The sequence below is a fragment of the Leucopleurus acutus genome (genome assembly GCF_964270905.1).
Source record: "Leucopleurus acutus genome assembly, chromosome: 11".
Lineage (NCBI taxonomy): Eukaryota > Metazoa > Chordata > Mammalia > Artiodactyla > Delphinidae > Leucopleurus > Leucopleurus acutus.
The window spans coordinates 55,649,231-55,661,091 of record NC_139152.1 but is presented as its reverse complement, the minus strand read 5'-3'; the positions used below and the strand labels follow the sequence as shown (position 1 = coordinate 55,661,091).

At 37.9% G+C, this 11,861-nt stretch overlaps 1 protein-coding gene across 1 annotated transcript; it reads left to right on the top strand.

Moving 5' to 3' along the window:
- Window positions 1–745: 745 nt before the first annotated feature.
- IL22 (interleukin 22) lies at window positions 746–5,683 on the top strand (the record flags this gene model as incomplete). The annotated part of the gene is made up of 5 exons (XM_082850451.1): window positions 746–931; window positions 1,850–1,915; window positions 2,014–2,157; window positions 3,082–3,147; window positions 5,576–5,683. 5 exons carry the CDS (start codon window positions 746–748, stop codon window positions 5,681–5,683), a joined length of 570 nt encoding a protein of 189 aa, XP_082706577.1.
- Window positions 5,684–11,861: the final 6,178 nt, after the last annotated feature.

Below are 11,861 nucleotides of genomic sequence, written 5' to 3'. Positions count from 1 at the left end.
AAAACAGTGCTTAGATTAGCCAATACTGTTATTTTTTAAATGTAAGTCTTCTTCAGGACTCAGCATATTTTAAAAAATGAGATAAAATTATTTTTTGAAAATGGAATTATCCTCAAGCTGTCATTACTGTTTATTTTAAAGCAGAGGATGTAAGTGCTTTATTTTTGATCACCTCCAATGAGATAAGAATCTATGAAGCTGGTAGGAAAATGAGTTCATGACCAAAATGCTTACTCACTGACTATAGGAAATCAGAAACTATTATACTAAACCTGGAACCTACAAAGCAAAGCAATTGTTTTCTTTGAAAAGTATGTAGGGTTTGGAAAATTTCTGGGATTTGTCTGTACAAGCATCCTCTGGGCCCTAAAAGTGACGTTTTATGGAAATGCTGGCGTATCAAGTTGGGAAAGCTAGGAAGTGGTGCTTTGCGGGCTCCTATGGTGGTTAGGTAGTTCTCAGAAGACAGCACTGGAAATTAGATAATTGCTGATGTCATATTTTTCACACACACAATTTGGTGTCCTGGGCGCTATAAAAGCAGCATCTTCTACCTTCCCATCACAAGCAGAATCATTGAAAGCAACAGGTAAGTCCTCCAACAAACTTGGTATGCATGCTTGTTTGTTGGGTGTGACACTTCTTGAGACTTACTTTTTTCCTTTATGTTGTTTTTGCTTCTTGTTCTCTTGATACCAGGTTCTCCTTCCCTAGTCACCAGTTGCTCGAGTTTGTGTTGTCTACAATGGCTGCCCGGCAGAAATCTATGAGCTCTTCCCTTATGGGGACTCTGGCGGCCAGCTGTCTCCTCCTCATGGCCCTGTGGGTGCAGGGAGGAGCGGCTGTTCCCATTGTGTCGCAGTGCAGGCTCGACAGGGCCAACTTCCAGCAGCCTTATATCACCAACCGCACCTTCGCGTTGGCTAATGAGGTACTCATCTCACTCTTTCTCTCTTTCTTTTGCATCCTTATCTACCTGGAACCTGAATAGTTCTTAAAGTTTCTTCAGAGCACATCTAAGATCTTTAAGAAACCAACATTTATCTCTACTGGTAGACCAGCCATCATATTCTCTGTCTCTTCTGAGACTTTGTGGAGATCTTCCAATGTACGCCTTTAGGATGCATACATTGAGTTTTACCCTGAAAGGAGCCATTTAGTAGCTCATCTTACTATTTATTTTTCCCTTTATTCCTCTAAGCATTATTTTATTTTACTTTATTTTATTTCTTGAAGAGAAAGAAAATGACATTTATTGAGCACTTACTATGTTATGAACTCTATGCTAGGAGCTTTAAATCCATTTTTTTTTAAAACTGAGGTATAGTTGATTTACAATATTATTTAAGTTTCAGGTGTACAGCACAGTGATCCACAATTTTTAAGGATTTATAGTTATTATAAAATATTAGGTATATTACCTATGCTGTACATTATACCCGCATATCTTATTTATTTATTGAAGTCTAGTTGATTTACAATGTCGTGTTAGTTTCAGGTGTACAGCACAGTGATTCAGATATATATATGTGTATATATATATATATATATTCTTTTTCAGATTCTTCTCTCTTGTAGGTTATTACAAAATATAGTTTCCTGTGCTATACAGTAGGTCCTTGTTGGTTATCTGCTTTATATATAGTAGTGTGTATATGTTAATCCCAAACTCCTCATTTATCCTTCCTCCCAACACCTGAGCATTATTTTAAACTCATGCACATATCTGAATCCTTTCTTTAGTCCTTATGTGGCTGCTCTGGGGAGAGGGGATAGAGTACAGCTCTACTTACAGACATTTCTTCTAGCTCCTTGACGTCCAGGCACTTAGTCTTTTCTTCTCTTCCAGGCTAGTTTGGCAGATAACAACACAGATGTTCGTCTCATTGGGACCAAACTGTTCCAGGGAGTCAAGGTAAGCCATAGGCATGATGCCACTCATGGTGGTGAGGATGGGTTGGGTCTTCTGAATGTCACCTAATATGAGCCCTGCTGTTTCACTTTCACCAACAGATGATGGAGCGCTGCTGTATGCTGAAGCAGGTGCTGAACTTTGCCCTTGAAGAGGTGCTGCTCCCCCAATCCAATAGATTCAAGCCCTACATGCAGGAGGTGGTGCCCTTCCTGGCCAGGCTCAACAAAAAGCTAGGCCAATGCGTAAGTTCCTTTCCCAACCTAAGTCCACCCGCTCCCAGGTGCCCACCCTCTCTCTTTCTTCTGCATGGAGCCCTTTTCTTTCCCACCCTCGTTTGTTGCCCCTCCCATGCTGGCAGTTAGAAGTGCCTCAGTAACACCATTACAGGAATCATTAGGAATCACAGAATGTTTATTTTTGCTTTAATTGAGTCACACTTTGAGTTGATGGTGATGGACAGGGTCTGAAAGACCACATGGAGCTTATTTGTCCCTGGAAAAAACCAATTTGGGTTATGTGAGATGAGAAGGGAGTTGGGAGCTGTAAGGAAAAATACCAGTTGGTGCAAATGAATCCACTGAGTATAAGTTGATGGAGGGAGGGAACTGGAAAGAGAGAAAGAGGGAAACAAGATTTAATATTTGGTGGTGGGTGGGTGAAGACTGCTGCGCTTTTGATATGGGAAGTGACAAAATCAGAGGTGTGTGAACTCGATGCCTCTGAACATTTAAAACTATGAAACAAGATTTGAGTGGAGTGAGCAGAGCAAAGGGGGCCTAGTATTTATTGCAGAGGGCCCTGTTCACATAAGATGCTTTATGTATGTTTCTTGTTCTGAGCACGCATTTTTGATGAGGTGCAATTATGGTTTTATTCTTGACAGGATTTGCATAAACCACTCCACTCTTTCCACAAACTTCAACCTCAGTAGGGTTTCCCAAAAGTGAAGTGAGGTCCCATGTAATAGAAATGACTGGACTTTGGTGTCCAAGGAAATTCAAGAGCTCAGAAAATCTAGGCCACTGGTGAAATCTAGGTCATTGTGGGCAAAATTGCTAAGCACATTAATTCCAGGTGAATGTAACTTACCTCATTTAGGGGCGCTGAGGTTCAAAAAGCTTCAGTACAGCTGTGTTAAAATTGTTACTCTGGTTTTCATTTTGTAGCATATGGAGTGTGACAACCAGAATATCCAGAGAAATGTACAGAATCTGAAGGACACAGTGAAAAAGGTACTACTGATAACTGTTAATGCTAAATCATTTGCTAGAAGAGACAATGTTGTTTTCCTTTCCTTTCTTTTCTTTCCTTTTTTTCCCCCCATGTCATGATTTTTTACTTGATTCTCCTGCCATTGGGTTGACTATTTAGGTGCATATGTGTTTAGATGTGTCTATATGTTTATAAGTCAATTTCCAAAGTTTACAAGTCATAGAATTCTAGAACTGGCTAGGAACTTAAATCATCTAATCTCATCACCCCATATGCCACTCACTGGCAGAGCCAGAATAGAATGCAGGTCTTCTGAATCCCATCCAGGCCAGAAGCAATGGATATTATGTTTAGTCTCATTAATTCTAAGGGAAATTTAAGAGTCCTACTGATTCATTTAATCTGAAGAAGCATTTGTTTAAAACCAGAAAAGTGTCTGGGGGTAAATTTATTTGAAATAATTTTTGAAGTCATTCATTTGAAGATTTAAAACTTGGAGAAATATACCCAGAACAACCATAACAAAAGAGCTGGACGTGCATATAGGATGAATTTCTGGAATGATTGATACTTACATTTAACTGTTATAATATAATACCCAATATCTATTGATTTTAACTTAAAAGCAAAAGTGAGCAACCCCCAGTTTCTTTTACACCGTTTCAAATAGAATGAAAATACTAGTAACGGATTCATTATAGGGAAATGAAAGTCCGAGATGGAAACGCTGTTTTCTTCCTCTCTCATTTTCCTTCCTTCCTTTCTAGTTTCCTCCCTCCTTCAACAATGCCCTAGTGAGCATCTATCTGGTATAGGTTAGTGTATATTCCGACAGTGAAATATATTGTCAAGTGGTCTATTTGAGGAAAAGAACAATGGTGGAAGGCTCAGGCCAGCAACTGTGACTCATCCAAAAACCAGAGGTATGATTAGTAGCAGCAAAAGTGATGATTTGGCAAGCAGGTACAATGAAACCTCAGAAACATGAAGGCTGTAGTTGATGGAATTTTCAGGAACAAGCGTAACCTCAATTCCCCCTTTTTTCCATCTTGATGTTTTTTATAAAAAGTCGTTCTTCCTGAACATGTTTTAATGAACGTGTCTGGGTCTTCCTTTGATAACTGAAGGATTTGTTGTTTTTCATTGTGAAGATCAACTCTCTTTTTATAGAATCATTAGTTAGACGTGGAGGGCTGAATATTAGCATGCCACAACCAAGAAGTACTTTGCGCTTCTGGTTTGAAAAATCCCTCATGTCGGCTTACTTTGTTGTCTTTAGAAAAGTGAAGTGTGGGAGAGAAAAATCTGATGGTGATCTGTGTGGGAAAACAGATTTTAAATCTTTTAATCCATTTTGAGAGAATTGACTTTCACGTTTGCAACAGGTTGCCACGTGGAAGAGTGGTTATGCTTTTGTTTTTCCCTTTAGCTCCAGAAAGCATAGTGAGAGGAATGTTATTCAGACAAATCGCAGCATGAGGAAAAACTGGTCAATGCTGTCTGAAACGGGAGGGTTGTCTTGGGGGGTAGTAATTCCGTCACTGGAGGTAAAAGCAGAGAGCAGGCTATAGCAGAACGGATGACACACAGTAGGGCAAGAGAAGCTTTAAAATTCTTTATAATCTTGGGAGTCTTTGAGATATAAAAATGATCTCTTGGCATTATGTCAAAGGAAGTATGGAAAGATGGAATGGTGGAAGAAAGCAGGAAGAGAAAGGAGACCGCAATCTAGATGACAGTGATGACTTAGGGTTGTTGTTTTCTTTGAGGTAATCTTGAGCACATTTAATAGATTAGATGAATTTCAGAGGAGGATGATTTGGACTTGAACCTGGGTTCCCTCACGCATGGAGTTTGAAAGCCTCATTTGCCTGCTGCTTGGAAGGAGGAGGAAAGAAGGGGTGTTAGAAGTCGTATCTGGCCCTCTACTCTTAAAGCAACTGGATAGGATGCATTTGGTATTTTCCCCATAAATGTGAAAACCTGTTTTTTCTACCCCTCGGTCAAGAAAGTGGAAACAGAAAAAGCCCATGTGTATTGGTAATGTGCAGTTTGGATTCAAGGCTGTTTGAACTAAGTGGTTATATGTAACTGATTTGTCATAGACAGTAGTGGGCCTGGGAGGTAGGACAAGGAGGATGAGTGGCACTCTGGGTCCCCCAGATCCCAGCACAGCCTCTATCTGCTTGCTCTGGTTAGGAAATGGTTTGAAACATCATCAGCTTAGATTGATGCCCACAGGTGCCCTCTCAGTTCAGATAGCCATACTTTTAAAGTCTTTGGCAAATCACGTACACTTGCTAAAAGGGTATTATTACTGATCTTTTACAAAAGGCTAAACCTTGGTTTCTGTCCCAGCAACCTAACCATCTCATCTCCCTCTAATTCGTTTCTCTTTAGAAAACATGGTATAAATGCTGAAATACTTGTGTGTTCTTATTTTCACAGCTTGGAGAAAGTGGAGAGATCAAAGTAATTGGAGAACTGAATTTGCTGTTTATGGCCCTGAAAAATGAATGCACTCGTCCAGGGCAAAGCTCGGAAATGGATAACTAACGCTTCTTGCCTGTTAGAAATAACAATAAGATCCCCTGAGGTTTTCTTTTAACAAAAGAAAAAGGGGACGCCAAACTCCACAGTCCTGTGTGGATTCTAAACAAACCCCTGCTTAGCTTAAAAAAGAGAACAATGCCACTTGTATCCATACGACCAGAAGGTAGACCTTCCAAGCATAACGAGATCTATTAATAGATAACATTTTATCGTAGTTGGTGTTTTATACACAGAAATTTAATTTTTAAGCAGTTGTCTATTTCCCCACAAAAAAGATTACTTTCCCATCTCTTTAGGGAAAAAGCCCCTAAATAATTTCATTTCCATAATCAATAATTTATATTTATGAATTAATTTATTGTTATTGTTATTAAATAAGTACCTGTCTTATTTATGTCATTTTACTAATATGGGTTTATTTATAGAAGCATTATAAGATATTTCTACTTAATCATAAGGCTAATATTAATATTTATGATAATAATTATGGAGCTATGTATATGTTTATTTTATCTCAATAAACACTTCTGTATCCTAAATCTTGTGGCTTTGTGATTTTTCCCCCCTTTAATATTACCACCACCACCACTATCATCATCATCATCGTGTAATCATTTCTATTTGCTAAATGGGCCCAGAACCTGTATAAATGATTTTATTCCTGACTCTAAGTAAATGAGGTGGCTATTACTATTATCCACATTTTACGGACGAGAAAACTGAATCAGAAACATGTTAAAAAACATTGTGTCACTATAAGCAGTGGACCCTTATTAAAGCTAGGTCTAACTGATTTCTGGGGGAATCTGTTATACTACCTATATAGACTTGTTTTTTTTTTTTTTAATTTTAACATCTTTATTGGAGTATAACTGCTTTACAATGGTATGTTAGTTTCAGCTTCACAACAAAATGAATCAGTTATATATATACATATGTTCCCATATCTCTTCCCGCTTGCGTCTCCCTCCCTCCCACCCTCCCTATCTCACCCCTCCAGGCAGTCACAAAGCACCGAGCTGATCTCCCTGTGCTATGCAGCTGCTTCCCACTAGCTATCTACCTTGCGTTTGGTAGTGTATATATGTCCATGCCTCTCTCTTGCTTTGTCACAGTTTACCCTTCCCCCTCCCCATATCCTCAAGTCCATTCTCTAGTAAGTCTGTGTCTTTATTCCTGTTTCACCCCTACGTTCTTCATGACATTTTTTCCCCTTAAATTCCATATATATGTGTTAGCATACGGTATTGTCTCTCTCTTTCTGACTTACTTCACTCTGTATGACAGACTCTAGGTCTATCTACCTCATTACAAATAGCTCAATTTCGTTTCTTTTTATGGCTGAGTAATATTCCATTGTATATATGTGCCACATCTTCTTTATCCATTCATCCAATAATGGACACTCAGGTGGTTTCCATCTCTGGGCTATTGTAAATAGAGCTGCAATGAACATTTTGGTACATGACTCTTTTTGAATTATGGTTTTCTCAGGGTATATGCCCAGTAGTGGGATTGCTGGGTCATATGGTAGTTCTATTCGTAGTTTTTTAAGGAACCTCCATACTGTTCTCCACAGTGGCTGTATCAATTTACATTCTCATCAACAGTGCAAGAGGGTTCCCTTTTCTCCACACCCTCTCCAGCATTTATTGTTTCTAGATTTTTTGATGATGGCCATTCTGACTGGTGTGAGATGATATCTCATTGTAGTTTTGATTTGCATTTCTCTAATGATTAGTGATGTTGAGCATTCTTTCATGTGTTTGTTGGCAGTCTGTATATCTTCTTTGGAGAAATGTCTATTTAGGTCTTCTGCCCATTTTTGGATTGGGTTGTTTGTTTTTTTGTTATTAAGCTGCATGAGCTGCTTATAAATTTTGGAGATTAATCCTTTGTCAGTTGCTTCATTTGCAAATATTTTCTCCCATTCTGAGGGTTGTCTTTTGGTCTTGTTTATGGTTTCCTTTGCTGTGCAAAAGCTTTGAAGTTTCATTAGGTCCCATTTGTTTATTTTTGTTTTTATTTCCATTTCTCTAGGAGGTGGGTCAAAAAGGACCTTGCTGTGATTTATGTCATAGAGTGTCCTGCCTATGTTTTCCTCTAAGAGTTTGATAGTGTCTGGCCTTACATTTAGGTCTTTAATCCACCTTGAGCTTATCTTTGTGCATGGTGTCAGGGAGTGATCCAATCTCATATTTTTACATGTAGCTGTCCAGTTTTCCCAGCACCACTTATTGAAGAGGCTCTCCTTTCTCCACTGTACATTCCTGCCTCCTTTATCAAAGATAAGGTGACCATATGTGTGTGGGTTTATCTCTGGGCTTTCTATCCTGTTCCATTGATCTATCTTTCTGTTTTTGTTCCAGTACCATACTGTCTTGATTACTGTAGCTTTGTAGTATAGTCTGAAGTCAGGAAGCCTGATTCCTCCAGCTCCGTTTTTCGTTCTCAAGATTGCTTTGGCTATTCGGGGTGTTTTGTGTTTCCAGACAAATTGTGAAATTTTTTGTTCTAGTTCTGTGAAAAATGCCAGTGGTAGTTTAATAGGGATTGCATTGAATCTGTAGATTGCTTTGGGTAGTAGAGTCATTTTCACAATGTTGATTCTTCCAATCCAAGAACATAGTATATCTCTCCATCTATTTGTATCATCTTTAATTTCTTTCATCAGTGTCTTATAATTTTCTGCATACAGGTCTTTTGTCTCTTTAGGTAGGTTTATTCCTAGATATTTTATTCTTTTTGTTGCAGTGGTAAATGGGACTGTTTTCTTGATTTCACTTTCAGATTTTTCATCCTTAGTGTATAGGAATGCCAGAGATTTCTGTGCATTAATTTTGTATCCTGCTACTTTACCAAATTCATTGATTAGCTCTAGTAGTTTTCTGGTAGCATCTTTAGGATTCTCTATGTATAGTATCATGTCATCTGCAAATAGTGACAGCTTTACTTCTACTTTTCCGATTTGGATTCCTTTTATTTCCTTTTCTTCTCTGATTGCTGTGGCTAAAACTTCCAAAACTATGTTGAATAAGAGTGGTGAGAAAGGGCAACTTTGTCTTGTTCCTGATCTTAGTGGAAATGCTTTCAGTTTTTCACCATTGAGGACGATGTTGGCTGTGGGCTTGTCATATATGGCCTTTATTATGTTGAGGAAAGTTCCCTCTATGCCTACTTTCTGCAGGGTTTTTATCAGAAATGGGTGTTGAATTTTGTCAAAGCTTTTTCTGCATCTATTGAGATGATCATATGGATTTTCTCCTTCAATTTGTTAATATGGTGTATCACGTTGATTGATTTGCATATATTGAAGAACCTTGCATTCCTGGAATAAACCCCACTTGATCATGGTGTATGATCCGTTTAATGTGCTGTTGGATTCTGTTTGCTAGTATTTTGTTGAGGATTTTTGCATCTATGTTCATCAGTGATATTGGCCTGTAGTTTTCTTTCTTTGTGACATCCTTGTTTGGTTTTGGTATCAGGGTGATGTGGCCTCGTAGAATGAGTTGGGGAGTGTTCCTCACTCTGCTATATTTTGGAAGAGTTTGAGAAGGATAGGTGATAGCTCTTCTCTAAATGTTTGATAGAATTCGCCTGTGAAGCCATCTGGTCCTGGCCTTTTGTTTGTTGGAAGATTTTTTTTTTAATTTATTATTCTTATTTATTTATGTTTGGCTCAGTAGTTGGGGCATGTGGGCTTAGTTGCTCCACAGCATGTGGGATCTTCCTGGACCAGGGCTCAAACCCATGTCCCCTGCGTTGGCAGGCGGAGTCTTAACCACTGCACCATCAGGGAAGCCCCTGTTGGAAGATTTTTTAATCACAGTTTCAATTTCAGTGCTTGTGATTGGTCTGTTCATATTTTCTATTTCTTCCTGATTCAGTCTTGGCAGGTTGTGCCTTTCTAAGAATTTGTCCATTTCTTCCAGGTTGTCCATTTTATTGGCATAGAGTTGCTTGTAGTAATCTCCCATGATCTTTTTTATTTCTGCAGTGTCAGTTATTACTTCTCCTTTTTCATTTCTAATTCTATTGATTTGAGTCTTCTCCCTTTTTTTCTTTATGAGTCTGGCTAATGGTTTATCAATTTTGTTTATCCTTTCAAAGAACCAGCTTTTAGTTTTATTGATCTTTGCTATCGTTTTCTTCATTTCTTTTTCATTTATTTCTGATCTGATCTTTATGATTTCTTTCCTTCTGCTAACTTTGGGGTTTTTTTGTTCTTCTTTCTCTAATTGCTTTAGGTGCAAGGTTAGGTTGTTTATTCGAGATGTTTCCTGTTTCTTAAGGTAGGATTGTATTGCTATAAACTTCCCTCTTAGAACTGCTTTTCTGCATCCCATACATTTGGAGTCGTCATGTCTCCATTGTCATTTGTTTCTAGGTATTTTTTGATTTCCTCTTTGATTTCTTCAGTGATCACTTCGTTATTAAGTAGTGTATTGTTTAGCCTCCATGTGTTTGTATTTTTTACAGATCTTTTCCTGTAATTGATATCTAGTCTCATAGCGTTGTGGTCGGAAAAGATACTTGATACAATTTCAATTTTCTTAAATTTACCAAGGCTTGATTTGTGACCCAAGATATGATCTATCCTGGAGAATGTTCCATGAGCACTTGAGAAAAATGTGTATTCTGTTGTTTTTGGATGGAATGTCCTATAAATATCAATTAAGTCCATCTTGTTTAATGTATCATTTAAAGCTTGTGTTTCCTTATTTATTTTCATTTTGGATGATCTGTCCATTGGTGAAAGTGGGGTGTTAAAGTCCCCTACTATGAATGTGTTACTGTCGATTTCCCCTTTTATGGCTGTTAGTATTTGCCTTATGTATTGAGGTGCTCCTATGTTGGGTGCATAAATATTTACAATTGTTATATCTTCTTCTTGGATCAATCCCTTGATCATTATGTAGTGTCCTTCTTTGTCTCTTCTAAAAGTCTTTATTTTAAAGTCTATTTTGTCTGATACGAGAATTGCTACTCCAGCTTTCTTTTGGTTTCCATTTGCATGAAATACCTTTTTCCATCCCCTTACTTTCAGTCTGTATGTGTCTCTAGGTCTGAAGTGGGTCTCTTGTAGACAGCAAATATATGCGTCTTGTTTTTGTATCCATTCAGCCAATCTGTGTCTTTTGGTGGGAGCATTTAGTCCATTTACATTTAAGGTAATTATCGATATGTATGTTCCCATTCCCATTTTCTTAATTGTTTTGGGTTCGTTATTGTAGGTCTTTTACTTCTTTTTTGTTTCTTGCCTAGAGAAGTTCCTTTAGTAGTTGTTGTAGAGCTGGTTTGGTGGTGCTGAACTCTCTCAGCTTTTGCTTGTCTGTAAAGGTTTTAATTTCTCCATCAAATCTGAATGAGATCCTTGCTGGGCAGAGTAATCTTGGTTGCAGGTTTTTCTCCTTCATCACTTTCAATATGTCCTGCCACTCCCTTCTGGCTTGCAGAGTTTCTGCTGAAAGATCAACTGTTAACCTTATGGGGATTCCCTTGTGTGTTATTTGTTGTTTTTCCCTTGCTGCTTTTAATATGTTTTCTTTGTATTTAACTTTTGACAGTTTGATTATTATGTGTCTTGGCGTATTTCTTCTTGGATTTATCTTGTATGGGACTCTCTGTGCTTCCTGGACTTGATTAACTATTTCCTTTCCCATATTAGGGAAGTTTTCAACCATAATCTCTTCAAATATTTTCTCAGTCCCTTTCTTTTTATCTTCTTCTTCTGGAACCCCTATAATTCGAATGTTGGTGCGTTTAATGTTGTCCCAGAGGTCTCTGAGACTGTCCTCAGTTCTTTTCATTCTTTTTTCTTTATTCTGCTCTGCAGTAGTTATTTCCACTATTTTATCTTCCAGGTCACTTATCCATTCTTCTGCCTCAGTTATTCTGCTATTGATCCCATCTAGAGTATTTTTCATTTCATTTATTGTGTTGTTCATCATTGTTTGTTTCATCTTTAGTTCTTCTAGGTCCTTGTTAAATGTTTCTTGCATTTTGTCTATTCTATTTCCAAGATTTTGGATCATCTTTACTATCATTATTCTGAATTCTTTTTCAGGTAGACTGCCTATTTCCTCTTCATTTGTTAGGTCTGGTGGGTTTTTATCTTGCTCCTTCATCTGCTGTGTGTTTTTCTGTCCTTTCATTTTGCTTATCTTACTGTGTTTGG